Consider the following 14,869-nt stretch of genomic DNA (forward strand, 5'->3'; position numbering starts at 1 on the left):
GCACTTGTTTGGAAGTGGAAGGATTGGACTCGGCTGCGATGCACCCACAGTTGAGCCGCCTGCCAATGTTCACCGTCGCAAGGCTCACACAGCTCACAGCTGCATGGCTGAGATACCATGGAATTGTACCCCAGTAAAAGGAAATAGGAGTCAAACATCTCCGAGGGGAACAGATTTGTTTGAGAGAGAGAAAAAAAACATTTCCATCTGCCTGCAGACAGGCTTTGCTGGGGCTTATTCAATATTTCACCCACAAATATACAGTCAATTCACTTCACAGAACGACAACAACAGAAAAATTGCATTTATTTAGCGCCCCTCATCCCAGAGTGCTACGGCGGAACAGTATAAACTGTGGAGCACTTTGAGATATCTCAATTACATTATATATATCAAATATATAATATTTCATCAAATATCAAATGCAAGGATTATTATTATTTGCTGTGCTGTTTAGAATCTCCAAGAACATGGTTCAGAAAGCAAGAATGCCGCACTAGTTCCAGGAACGATTAACAATGGGAGCACAGCAACACAAGACAAGCTTGTTTCAAATCACAACGGACCGTGAAACCTAGATAGCGTCTGGAATGGCAAACACACGAGTGATTAAAAAGACACTGTTGTGACCGTCAAGGATGTGGAGTGGTGATGGGGCAGACATTTGCCTGACTGTGGCCCACTGCACTAACAATGAGGGAATGCTGAACTCCTCTCCCCCACGCCTCCATTGAGTCCAATTATTGAGCATCTCAGAGCTGACCAGACAGTGTTTGTGTACAGGGAGACAAACCTCTACGCTACAATTTCCGTTTAAAAGTCATCCGCTAATCTCCCAGCCTCTCACGAGGACACTAAAACTCGCATAAGGTGACAGCATCTGTTCCTAATCATGCGCGGTTAGATATTCACCTCTAAACACTGACCACCCTCTCGCTTCATCACTGTGTGGCGTCTTGAGAAGAAGCATCAGGATTCCAACATGGTAAGCTCCAGCGGGCAGAATATGCAGCGAGTGGCTGGCATAGCCCCTGGCACAAACCTGTCAGGTTCAACTGGATTTTCTTAAGGAGCTTCTGTTGAAATCAGTGTGGATCCAACAGGACAGAACCCTGCCTTTCCCTGCCACGTCTGATCCCAAACCTCCCTGACCTTAGAATTAAGGTCTCTCCACCCTCTCACTTTTCAAACATTGCACGGCTCTCAGACACCCTTTTCTCCCACTCCACATCTTGTTACTCCAGAAACACTGCGACTCTCATCTCTCTTATAGCTGAACAGGACAACACTTTTGCTGTGTTATTCTGAACTTATGGTGACATAAGACTATGGCTTTCAACAACGCTTTGTTACACTAGGCCCTATGTCCTGCAATTTTGTACCATCTCTTACCAGATTTCCTAAGAATTTGATGCGTTTTTTTTGAAAAGAGAGTAAATTCTCCCTACAACAACTTTCACAAGAACTGTCGCTCTGGGATGCTACCTGTGTGATGGGCGCTATACAAATCCAAAGGCAAGTTGGGTTGTGTGTCACCCTGGCTCAATCACTAGTACTTTCACCTCCGAGTCAGAATGACCCAGGGATGATTGGTGGTTATAGGACCCAGTCTAGCACATTCAGATCAATAGCCTCCGCATTCTCTGAACCTCAATTGAACATGAGCTGGACAGAAAAAAAAATTAACCCCCAAATTCCGCTCCCAGACTTGCCTGTTCTGCTTCTCCTACCACTGTAGTTGTGGATCGCTTTCCGCCTGCATGGCTGATGAACTCAGAATTTTGTTTCTGCCCTTCGAACATCACTTTCAACCTCTCCCCAAGTCTCTTCAACTCGGATTGAATCACGGACTGACCATCAAGCACCATCTGTAACTCCCGTTGGCCCTGTGTCTCAAATACATCCTCATCTAGAGACAACAGAAGGTGAGGCGTTTTAGATGGGTTTGTCCGCACAGGGTGGAAGCGGTGAGGATGTGTCTCCAGATCGGGAGCTTTACAGTTGGCAATGGGAGCGAGGGAAGAGCGGAGGGAGGAGAGAGGGAGAGAGCAAGCAAGCGAGGGACAAAAGCTTGCTTGGGACGCAGAGAGCACAGAGGAGGCAGAGATCTAGGAAGGGGCCAGGCAGAAGAGGCGAGCAATACAATACAAAATTACATGAAGGAGTGCACTGAACCAGCCATCATTAGCCTCTTTTTAACTGAATCTCAAATGCTTGTGCCTGAGAAGCAGGTCAGAGGTTTGGAGGTGCCAGGGCATGAAGGGATTTAAAGACGACTGAAAGGATCTTAAAATCGAATTATACCACTAGATGTTGCTGTTAAGTTGCAGAACATCACCAGTGCTGGTGGGAGATGTGGTTCAGCCCCAGACTCTGGTCCTGTTCCTACCTGGCGTGTGTGTCTCCGGGTGTTGTTTTTGGTACTCATCTTTGCGTTTCTCAAGGTCTTTCTCAAAGCGTTCATACTCTTTTTGATACTCATCCAGGTCTTTGTTGAGCATCTGGTTCGAGGGATCCTATATATAAAGACGAACAATATGTCGATGGGGAAAATGGACGGAATCAGATTTCTGACTCGTATTGTTCCACAGTTCGGTCAAGACAAAGCAGGAAGTCAGTTTATTCTGTACAAACCTCTACCTAAAAAGAGAGGCAGGACCTAGGTTTAATCTCTCATTGAAGGAAGGCATCTTCGACATGGCAGCATCCCCCAGCAATGGACTGTTGTATGAGCTCAAGGGTGTCTCGTGTCTAAGTCTCTACAAGGTGCTTGAACCCTCAAGTTCCTGATGCAGAGGAGCAAGAGCTACCAACTGAGCCTGGCTGAGACAACACACCGCGTACATACACAGTGGGGTCCTCTGATAAGGCACTAGTTGGAGTTCAGAAGATTCCAACCCGCCCTGAAACAAATCACCGGTCTGTGCTTCCACATTGTGGATTGACATGACCATTTTTTGGAACCCTGAACAACTGCTACGCTTCTACTCACTGACTAAGGAGTTCAAACTTGTCAAACAGATGGCCTGCTCAGTAATTTAATTCTATCGTTTAGCAAAGTCCAGAACTTCTGCCTCTCACCTGTTTCCCAGGTTCAGTCAGGCTGAACGTGACAAATGACAGAACATCATGATCATCTAAAAGAAACAGAGAAAGAAATCCCAAGTTAATTATTTACATCTAATCTCAAAATGTACCATCACCTTGATAGTAAAACATACAAAAAAAATTGAACGATAGAAATAGAGGGGCGAGATGCATCAGATTGTTTTAATTCAAAGCATAACTTATGTTTCCCTGCTATACAACCTATGTAACTCTGTAACTGAAATCAAATTGTGTGAACTATCAAAATAATGACAAAAACCACATATCATCGGATGCAATTTGCAGCATTCCCTAAAATATTAATAAGAAAGTTGCAATGACCAAATATAGATAGCGTTTGTATGAAGATGGCGTTCTTTGGCACATTCAATGTTTCAAAAAAAAATCAATGATTACACACTTCTCATTAAAATATGTTAGGAAATGCAACCAAGATAGACCCTCAATGTACTGAGTGAGATGCTTGAGTTTAAAGTAATCAGAAATGTATTTTCGTTTTTTTTAAAAAAATTCAACTTGTGGCCGGGAAAACCTTCTGGGCTGTCTGTCCAGCAATGCTTCCATCTAACCACTAGCTGGAGCCACAACTGCATTTCTCCTTCATTTCTGGTGAAGCAAGTTCAGGATTTGGTTCTTCACTGTACAATGAGAGATGTAGATGAGGAAGGCCCTTCAGCCCTATGATCTCATCTTTCCAGAACGCCAGTCCTGCAGTCTTCCCATTTCAGCTCTTTCTCAGCTCACCAGCAATTCCTCCAGTCGCTGCAGAAACTCCAAAGTAGCCTCCGGAAGGAACGATCAAGTTTTTGACCTGAATGCAAAGCTCATAACTCTCGTCGGTCACTGAATTCCCCAGATTTAGATAAACCTAAAAGAAAAATAAAGGCTGGATATTGACGTACCCACTGAAATGCTGGATCATTACTATGCGAAGTGTAGATTGCAAAAAATATTTACACTTCTGCTGTTAATTCATAGTAATTTAATTACTTATGTTTCCTTGCTGTACGATCTATTGTGAATCTGTAACTGAATGAAAATGCATAAGCTATCAAAATAATGACACAACCATACATCGTTGGATGAAATTTCTAGTATTCCCGAACAGGTTTATTGCAGAGTGGTATTTTGATACTGTGGTGCAACAGGTCGACAGGAGGAAGAACATGCATTCATTCCAAAGGGAAAACGGACATCAAAACGTGTTATTACAGCAGGGCAAAAGCGAAATGCACCAAGTGTCGGGATTCAGAATTCATCTGTCTGCTACTGTAGTGTACAATGGGGGAACAAAATCTTCAAAAATCCTATTATACACCAACGTATTACATAATATAATAATCCTTACATTTGGTATAGCACCTTTCAAGTCAGGACCGTAAATTGCAAAAAAATTATGATGCATTTCACAGCATCGTCTGTAAAGTGGAGTGACAGTTTGTGAGCAAACGTGGGAGTCAATTTGTACACTACGATGTTCCACAAACCTTCGCATCAGACACATTGAAGTGAATCGATCAATGCGTCTGATGTGAATGAACCAACATGCCTCAAAAGGCTTTACACTGCTTTGAGGTTTGGTGCCTTATGTAAGCAAACATGGCAGCTCATCTACACAGCAAAAGGGTGAAGTCAAATTCCCCTGTGTTCTTTTCAGTGAATTTAAATGAGGGAGGGAAGAATATTAGCCCAGACACTTGGGAGAACTCCCTGCTTTAAAAATGATATCCTTTTGAATGGCTACTTGGGTACATGAGAGCAGGCTGGCACTCCAAGCACAAATCCTCAGGAGAGGATGGGGGAATGGTGGAGGAAAAAGACTGGCAAGCGAGCAGAGGAAAAATAATAATAATGATATAGCATTTAACATAGTGCCTTATTACATCGTTGAGAATATAAGGTAAAGTGAATTGATTGTATTTTTGTGGGCGAAACACTGCAATTGTCCTGCAAACAGTCGTGAATTGAGTGACCATATTTTTATTATTATTTTAGTTGAAGGGATTATCACCCCCGGAAAGCGATCGGCTTGATAATATCAGTATCAATGGGGCAAGCTCCAATCCAGTCTCCAAAGAAGCTACATACAAAGTTACAATCAATCACAATTACTGAAGTGCTTACCTGTAACGTCTTGCGGTAATAACTTATCTTTACCCGGACGGCATGATAACTATTCCGGACATCTCTGATACATGAACCCAGACCCTGGGCTATACCATCGCTGCAATATAAAGCACAATAACCTTGTTATCTTTGTCAAAGATTGTGTTGAGCCAACTAGTATTCAGGCAGAGCAGTTTAACATCGCATCTAATAGAACAACAGGTCCAACAGTGTATGGTAGTGACTAATATAAGGAGTCATTGACAATGAGAAGTTTGTGGTGCCTTATAACATGTTCCTTTTATTACTCAACACAAACAATAGGTTGTAGAATGCCACAAAGGTCTCTTTCTATTAGCTGCTGGTTTGAAGCACAATTTTTGTGATAACAATAGACCAAGTGCAGGCTCCATTTCTTTCATTTCAATCAGGGTAAAATGGTTAAAATTGCAGCTTGGAAAGTGATGGTTCTGTCTGCTGAACTGATGCGATTCCCTCTGAGCCAATTACTTGCTAAGAAATGTTTGACCGAACCACGGATTTGATAAAAAAACAACTTACTTGGAATGATCGTAGGTGAGTTTCCCATTGTTCTCCATTAGGAGGATGATTGGATTGTTTTTCTGAGGACAAGGTTGTTTTTAAAAAAAAGTCAATGAGAATCAAAGAAAAACCTTTGTGTTCAAAAACCATTCACGCCCCATAAAGATAAAGCTTACATAATGCACAACAACTGCATCACAATACTTGTACAGACGACACATGATGTGCAGCAAGTTTAAAAGTGGGTGGGGGGGCAATGGTCATGGTGGACTGTTATCGTGAACTTCTGCACCAAGTGTCAGACACTTTCGACTGTTCAATAGGGACGGATACTGAACCTATTCACCAATGCAGTGGAAGAATCCATTTTAACGATCTTAAGAAAAGTCCCATCAACTACAAATTCATTTCACTAGAGATATATGTCCTTTTAGGATGGTCATCCTCACACAAGTCTGCTCTTGCTACTGTGCGGGCAGGCCCAGCTAGCTCTGTAACACAATCCAGAGAGGTTAATGCTATGGTGTTGGTTCCTTTCTGCAAGCGTCAATTTAAAGCACAGCAACCTGAATGCCTTCAAGTAAAAGCATCACACGCCACAACACACAAACTGAAAGGTCACATGTTCAAATTGGAGTCTCAAGTAGACTGAACAGATTTCAACCAGAGCAAACAAAAAAAGAGCTATAATTAGGTAATAATTGTGCATTACGGGAGGCAAAAATCGGCCAGGATTCTCAATCTTCAACACCCCTCTCTCACTCCAGTCAGATTGGCTGCTGAGGTATTCAGTATCACAAGAGAGCAATCGGCACTTGAATGACCAACACTGATGGAGCTGTCCTCGTGTGCATACTAGTTATCTTCAGGTGAGCAGGAGGCAGAGCAAAGGGGCACATCAAGCACTGATTCAACACAATCCTTTGTGTACTCACACCATCATCATTATCAAAGGTGTCAAAGAAGATCCCAACGCCATCCCAGTTGTCCATTGCTCCAAACACTGGTCCTGTCGGACCCCTCTCTTTGGTGTACCATATGGCCTGGTATGAAAGAGGCGAAAAGTTAATACACATCAAGTAAACCCACTCTCCTGCCTACATCGTTAAATAGTCCTCAGTTTATCTAATCGATTCTATCTAATTCCCCCATCAAATGTGTCATGGACTCGTGACATCCATTGTGTGTTGCAGATTTAATTTTAAATCTCAGTGTAAAGATTTTTTCCCTGATGTTCTGCTTACAACAACAACAAGATTCCATTTATTGAGCGCCTTTCACGTCGGGAGGACGTCCCAAGGCGCTGTACAGTTGGGTCAGGACCCGAGCCGGGGGGAAATGGTCAGGGTAAGGGGAGGGAAGGAGCGAGGAGGGGGTAGAGAGTTGAGAGGGGAGCTGAAGGCACGGTCAAAGAGAAAGGTCTTGAGACCGGCCTTGAAGGAGGAAAGGGAGGAGGCAGCGAAGGCACTGAGGGATAGAGTTCCAGAGCCTTGGGGCTGAGAGGCTGAAGGCCCGGCCACCGATGGTAGGGTGGTTGGGGCGGGGGATGTGGAGCAGACCGGAGCCAGAGGAACGGAGGGTACAGGCAGGTAGGTAGGGGGATAGTAGGTCGGAGAGGTAGGAGGGAGCAAGGCCGTGAATGGCCTTGTAGGTGAGGATGAGGATCTTGAATTCGATCCTCTGGGGGATGGGGAGCCAGTGGAGGCGAGCGAGGGTGGGAGTGATGTGGTCCCGAAGCCTGGTGCGGGACAGTACACGAGCTGCAGAGTTCTGAATGACCTGCAGCTTGTGGAGGGAGGGCCGGGAAGGCCGGCGAGGAGAGAGTTCCCATAGTCCAGCCTTGAGGTGATAAAGGCGTGGACCAGAGTTTCAGCAGCGTGAGGGGTGAGGTAGTGCCGTAGTCTGGCGACATTCCAGAGATGATGGAAGGCGGTACCAGTTGTGGCGCAGATATGAGGGAGAAAGGACAGCTCAGGGTCGAACAGAACCCCGAGGTTCCTGACTGGCTTTGAGAGGTGGAGAGTGCAGCCTTGGATGCTGATGCTGAGGTGCGGAGGCGCTGACGCGAGCCAATCAGGAGGGCCTCAGTGTTACGCACATTGAGCTGGAGAAAGTTATCTCTCGTCCAGGACTCGATGTCGGAGAGGCAGGCTGTCAGGACATCGGTGGTCGTGGAGTTGAGGGTAGAGGAGGAAAGGTAGAGTTGGGTGTCATCCGCATACATGTGGAAGTTAACCCCATGTCTGCGGATGATGTCACCAAGGGGGAGCATGTAGAGGGTGAAGAGGAGAGGACCGAGGACAGAGCCCCGAGGGACACTGCACGAGACAGTGCGGGGGCTGGAGGAAAAGCCGTTAGTAGAAACAAAACTAGAAACTTAACTATAAACTCCCCATAATTTTCCATACATTAATATACAGAACTCAGCCATGCAGTGTTCCAGAGGAGTATTTGCTTGCTCTCTCTGCCTCCATTAATACTGTGGGGACAGGAATGATTTACTGAAGTTATCCTGGCAATGTAACTAGTGACAAGGGTATGACAGTGACAGGCACATAAGATATAACTTAAAGGATTCTCTAAGAACTCCTATTTCCTCATTGACCAAAAGCCACACTGATCCAATGGATGGCAGAGTCCTGATCCTCGCCCAATGCTTAGATCAAGTGAAGAGAAGCAAACGCACCAATCCATCTGCACCGATCCTGCCCAGGCCGCTGATCCGAAAGGCAACCTCGATTTCCCAGTCTTCAAAAGTAACTTTGTTCTGGGTCCAAATGGAGCCCTTCTGACTGCGTAAAGAAGGAGCAACACGGACTCGCTCAGAGCTAGGGAGGGCACCTGTGGAAACATGAAACAGGACCAGTCATCGCTGCTCTCAAAAAAAAATTGGTGGTGGTTGTTCACATGGGCAGAATAACCAATTACTGGACTAACCATTCATCTACCATTGCAAGAAAAGCCTGTGTGTGTTTAGTTATTACTAAAGTCTCAATAATTGTGTTTCGGTCATATTTAAGTTTCCTTACTCCACACACCTCTGTTTACCTAGCAGTAATTAGGAACCCACTTGTTAGTCGATTGCTGGATCACTTTCTGATGGTAATAAAAAAAATCGTCACTCAATCCATGATTGTTTGTGGGATGCTACTGTGCGCAATTGGCTGCCATGTTTTGCACACAAAATATACAGTCAATTCACTTTACAGTATATTCTGGAAAGCATTTTGATATGGCTCGATGATGTGATAAGGTGCTGTATCAAATGCAAGGATTATTATTATTAATAGCATTCTTGTACATCATTATAGAGGCTGGTTTAAAGTGGTGCTTAATATTGGCCATAAGAACAGGTATTAGATCAGGCAGATGCACTAGTTTATCATGGGTTGGAGAACCTGGTTTGGATACAAGACGTCATAACCTGATCATTACAGGCTCAGAACTGTAATCTGTGGTTCCCAGTGGAGTAGAGTTTGTTACAGTGCATCAAAATTCTAGCTTTACCCTTTGAGTGCATCATTTTTATTTGAATCGTACAATAGTACCTACACCGCACCTAACCCAACCAGGTAAACGCTTGGTTTGGTCTAACCCCACAGTTGACTGCTATTGCAGCTTTTCGCTGACTGGGTCAGCCATCCTCTTGCTAGTCTGAGACTATGATTGCAAACCTCACCGAGTACAAGTCTGAAGATTTCTGTTAAGGCAACTGCGTGTAAGTGCTCATACATTATGATGTTTTATTACTTGCGATTCCAAGTTCCGACGTCTCAAGCCCACAACCTTCTGACTCAGAAGCGAGAGCAAGTATCCCACTTTACTTTTCTGAAGGTTGTAACTCATTGCTGCGATACATTTGCATAAGTGGCATTCACACCTGAGTATTTTGCTCAAGTAGTTATTCCATACACGACGCGAGAGTGAAGGTCACCATGGGTGGGGAGGGGGGGAGGTGGGAAGTAGGGAGTACACAAACACAGTCTGTTCTCATCTAATGTAACTTGCCAGGCGGCATTAATGGATAGCAACCAAGAGAACGAACCTTGGCTAATTTTTACCCTCACTGGCCCAGGTGCACTGAGGTCAATGGGGCTTCCAGATTGAGCCTCGACTAAGATCAGCCAACTTGAGCGCAGAACAAACTGTACTTGTACTATGACTTTCACAAATTCCTAGAGAACGGTGGGAGTCCAAGTAGAATGGGGGGGGTGCGGGGTGTTAAAAAAATCTCATAGCTTATTCAAAATGACAAGAAACCAGTTCAAAAAGTTTCTCCCCGTTCCCTGGCCTACAATACTTGGTCGTCATTCACTTGGCGGCACACTGCTGTGCGCAAACGAGCTGAAATATTTGCCTACAAATACAGTCACTACACTTCACATCACAGAAAATCTCGCGAAGTGCTTGGAGACGTTTTTGACAGGAAGGCAATGTCAAATACAAGGTTATACTTTACAAGCAAACACAGTGTGTGTGTGTGTACATATATAAACAAATAACGAAATAAATATAACGAAATAAATATATATATGTGTGTGTGTGTGTGTGTGTATCGTTGAGAGAAAGTAACCTGTTATTTTGGAAATAGTCCTGAATGAGAATTCGTGCCCTCCCACACCACACACACACACATATATATATATACACACACAGATCTTTTTATTTGTAACCGTGGGAACATCTGAGAAGGGAATAAATCCCCCGTTATTTGACAAACACAGCACATTGGAAGAAACAACCCAATCGCCAGCGATTGACATTACAGTCAGTTCACCAAAGGTCGGTCGAGAAAGAGAAAGAGACATTAATCAGAACAGTGAAAACTCATTGCAATACCAATAACTGCAATGCTCCTCTGTTGCAATTTGCACACATATTAAAACAGATTCAAATGAAAACAGTGGGTTGGGGGGGAAACCCAAAATGGGTGACTTACTTACTTACTTACTTAGTATGCAGTTTAAATGCATACTAATTAAAATAGCAACCGTTAAAACACCAACACGTCAAGACTGCAGCCGGAATATTTAAATGGAAAGAGTGGTGTACAATTTTGTTTTTAAAAAAAAAGAAAAACTTTTGCCAGTAATAAAGCACACACACACACACACACTTACTGCCATAGTGAGTCCAGAAACGGACAGTGCCATCGTCCAGAGTCAGTTGGGGTCCCTTGAAGCTGTACTTGTACTCGAACCTGCGGTGAGGAAGCTCCCCACTCTGGGCTTGGGCTTGGGCTGGTGCTCCTGCCACTGCCAGCAGCAGGCAAGCCACTGCCAGCCACCACCACCACCCCCTCCCTGCTGCCATGCTCCTCACTGAGCCACCACCACCACCCCACAGCTCAGCTCAGCTCCAGGCAAAAGCCACCAGGCACCAGCCCATTGGCTGTCGTTTTGGGTCAATAGCTCCCTGTTGGGAGCACCTGGTCACTGGCACCTCCTTCATATCCATCTATCAATCAATCACTCATCAATCAATCAATCAATCAATCAATCGATGCCCTGTTAGTAGCTACCAAGCCCTGCTCTGCGTCTCCTCACGCCTGCTAACCCTCCAGTTTTGTAAGCCCATAAAGTCGGTGCCAGAGGACGCAGAGCTAATTTGGATCAAAAAAAAACATTACAATAATCCACCAGACAGAAGTGGTGGTGTAAAAGATGTTGTTCAGTCAGTCCAGCCTGCGGATGGTGCTGGAGCCCCACATTTACACATCTCTATCCAAACTGAGGGCTGTTACAATATAAATATTCAGAATCTTATTGGGAAGAATTCTGAATAAATATTATTATTGTGAAGCCCAATTCATGCTTGAAACAACCCACAACTTTAATGAGCCGTGGGGCAGAGGGGGAGGCATTTGGATCATCCCTCCTGTGTTGATAGCCCCAGCTATTCGCTGCTAAATTGTGCTGCTCTCTCCTTCCCCCAAGTCCTTAGTTTATGAGTTCTCCCCCACTGTAGAGTCAGTATAGAAATGATGTCAACTTGACTGTGAGAGTGTGGTAAAAACACACTGTTAATTGGAGGATGGGTTTAGGTGGCCTCATGACTGGATTCTAGACCTAAAATCACTTTGCAATCTCAGATTGCTTATTCCTTCTGTGCTTTCTTCAGTGTGTAACCAGTAATCCAATGATTGCATTGAATGCTAATCAAACTCATCAGTAACCCAGGGAGAGCTAATTATTAGTAGCTTTGAGCCTTTTTGAACTCAGGAGTTAAACTGAACTCTTTTGTTTCTGCTTGTGTTACAAGGTTTGGTGGCTATTGAGTTTTCACTGCTTGTGAGATAATTATGTTAACTTCCCAATACAAGTATAGGAATTCAATCTTTGGGCAGAGAAGAATTTCTTAACTTTGTCCACCTGAGTCTGAGACGAAGCAAATGGTCAGATATTCACCAAAATTTCAAAATAAAGTGAAACATACATACCTAGAGTAAGAAAAATCTGCAGTAAATAAAGACTAAAGGTTACAGATGATACAACTTAGCCCTGTGTGAAAAGCAAACTTTCTACACCTATGTTGTGATTTCAATAATAAAAGTGATTCATATTTTAATACAATTTAATACAAATTCTACTTTCTGAAAAAAACATAGCTTCCTTTCAGCTTGTTACGTATTCACAACAAAATTACATTTACAAAGGCTTTTGCATGTCGGAAGGACATCCCATGGCACTGGACAGTTAAGGGTTTGCAACCAAACTGGGGGTTGGAATCAAGAGGGTGGCTAAAAGCACGATCAAAGAGGAAAGTCTTGAGGTGGGCCTTGAAGGAGGCAAAGGAGAGGGTGAGATGAAGGGATTCCAGGGTAGTGGGGGAAGAAATGCTGAAAGTCTGCCCGCCAATGATAGGGCGCAGGCAGAGCAGGGGACATGAAGCAAGCCAGTGCCCGCTGCGGGGAAGGAGTGGACAGGTTAGTATGTTGTTAATGGGTAACAGAATTTTGCATTTTTTAATTTATTTTTCTATGTCTCCACTGTTTTGTTCGTCAGCTGAGATAGAAACTTTTTTTTCAACAGTTGTCCACTACCTCCTCCTGTGTGTGTCACCTCTCCCCATTTTTCTAAATCACCTTTCTCATTAATCTTGTTTCCCAGCTCTTTCCCGATAACCCTTCGTGTTTTTCCTGCTTAGATAAACTGCTTATCCATTTTCTTTTTCAGATAATAATAATCCTTGCATTTGACATAGCAATTTATCATGTTGAGACGTCTCAAAGCGCTTGACAGGATATATTGTGGATTGACTGTATTTTGTGGGCGAAACCCACAAAATTATCAATAAATAATTCTATTCATCCAGCCTCAAGTTACTTGTAACAAAAAAGTAACAACTTAGTGTAAACAAAATCCTAATTTCACCCGTATTTATTTTTGCAAACAGTCCTTTGGATGCAGGGAGGGATTTTGCTCTCAGGTCTGTACCAATACTCCTCTGTGTTTAATCAGTTGGATATAGTTCTACAGCCAGACTGAAGTATTCACTAAATTCTTTCCCTCTGCTCCAGCTATGGCTTGGCTTTGGCCGTATACTGTAATAGTGGTGGGATTGGAAACCCTGGTTTAAGTTTATCAACAAAATATTTCCATTATTATATATCCAAAAGGTAGTTCAGCAGTTATTAAATAGACAACTTTCTTACATAAACAGGATGCCTTACACCGTACGCAACTGTGCAAATGAGATTTGCACAACAGGCACTCACAGAGTAAAGCCTATTAGAGCCAATGAATAAAAAAATGTTTGACTAATCTGGTCAACATATGTTGCATACAGCTTGCCAATAGCTTCTCAGTCATCTTACCTTCTGCCAATCATTCACAAGGAGGAGCATATTCTGGGGAAATGCAACTCACATCAAGGCCAATCATTTTTGTGTGAGAGAGTTGGGAGATTATTTTCCCCAATATTTCTCTTCAGTTTCCCATGGCAACCTAAAAACTTTTTCAGTTGGGCATTCCTCAAGGGCAGCTGTCTCCATTAACGTGGTTCTGTACACTGAAAAATATTTAAAGTGTTTGAAGATAATCTTCCCTCTTCCTTAACCCCTTCCCCAAGACCCACGCATTACGAACACCTTCCAGCTCTTGATTAATCTAATTAAAACGCGTCTCTCTCAGGGAAAACATAAGTGTAAATGAAATTGCTGATAGAGATTGTGAAGAATCCAGATAAGAATTTCTCTGACGAGGTATAAACCTAATCATGCACTTGCATCCCAGCAGACTTTCTGTTCAGTAATTTAAAAGGTTTATCACTGTACTCATGTAGAATTGAGAGGGCAGATGCAAACACCTGGTCCCAAGGCTCACTCAAAGGATTTAGATGCAAGAGGTTCCAGTTAGAGTTTGGGGATGATGCAACCTCAATGACAATCACTCACAAGAATTAAGGTAATGAACCAAGATTTTAACCATTACTATACTATACAGAAATAGTTGAAAGAAAGTTAAAATTTTCCTGTCCCAGATCACTGTTAAATGTTAACAGTGTAAAACTTTGTAAGATCGCAAATCAAACTGAACCCCAAATTTCAGAGGTCAGTGACTGAAAAACAGAAAGGAATAATTGGAGAATTGTTGACCAGGAATTAAGTACAACATCCCATCAACTTTGGATCCAGCCAAAGCTGATCAGATCATCGCCTGTCCTTGAGTAGAGTAACAATTCTGACGTTAGAAAAGAGAAGGGAGCTTCTCCTGGTGTTTTGGCCACCAATCCTTCAGATGAAGTGATTGTTCACCTCATTATGAGGTTCAAAATGACTGCCACATTGTTTGTAATGAAACAGTCAACTGACAATTGGTGTAAAGTGCTTTGAAATGATGTACAAAATGCTACAAAACGTAGTTGTTTTCTGTAGCTACATCCATGGTGGTCCCAACTCTGCCTTCCTCTTAGCCAAGTCCAAATTATTGAAGTCAGTCCAGCAAAAGGTTGGAAATCTTGCTTGGTGGCATTTCGATTCATTCCTCTTGTGTCTATTGGCATATCTCAGTTGAAGATTACCCATCCTCTAAATTCCAGTCCTGGAAGAATGGCCCATAAAGGCATCAATACTGACCAAATATTATCCAAATCAAAACATAACCACCTTAAG

The 14,869-nt window shown here is 43.3% G+C and overlaps 1 protein-coding gene across 1 annotated transcript in view; it reads right to left on the bottom strand.

Moving 5' to 3' along the window:
• Nucleotides 1-11,158, bottom strand: part of LOC103188904 (protein ERGIC-53) — a 29,525-nt gene extending 18,367 nt beyond the window's left edge. Inside the window, exons 1-9 of the mRNA XM_007909079.2 lie at nt 10,878-11,158; nt 8,444-8,598; nt 6,693-6,800; nt 5,776-5,837; nt 5,233-5,332; nt 3,853-3,976; nt 3,082-3,137; nt 2,390-2,516; nt 1,713-1,909 (exon numbers count right to left, since the gene is read on the bottom strand). Coding sequence (XP_007907270.1) covers nt 1,713-1,909; nt 2,390-2,516; nt 3,082-3,137; nt 3,853-3,976; nt 5,233-5,332; nt 5,776-5,837; nt 6,693-6,800; nt 8,444-8,598; nt 10,878-11,070 — 1,122 coding nt within the window. The 5' untranslated portion in view covers nt 11,071-11,158. The remainder of the gene's footprint in view (nt 1-1,712; nt 1,910-2,389; nt 2,517-3,081; nt 3,138-3,852; nt 3,977-5,232; nt 5,333-5,775; nt 5,838-6,692; nt 6,801-8,443; nt 8,599-10,877) is intronic.
• Between the last annotated feature and the right edge of the window lie 3,711 nt (nt 11,159-14,869).

Source organism: Callorhinchus milii, unplaced genomic scaffold (genome assembly GCF_018977255.1).
Source record: "Callorhinchus milii isolate IMCB2004 unplaced genomic scaffold, IMCB_Cmil_1.0 Scaffold22, whole genome shotgun sequence".
NCBI lineage: Eukaryota > Metazoa > Chordata > Chondrichthyes > Chimaeriformes > Callorhinchidae > Callorhinchus > Callorhinchus milii.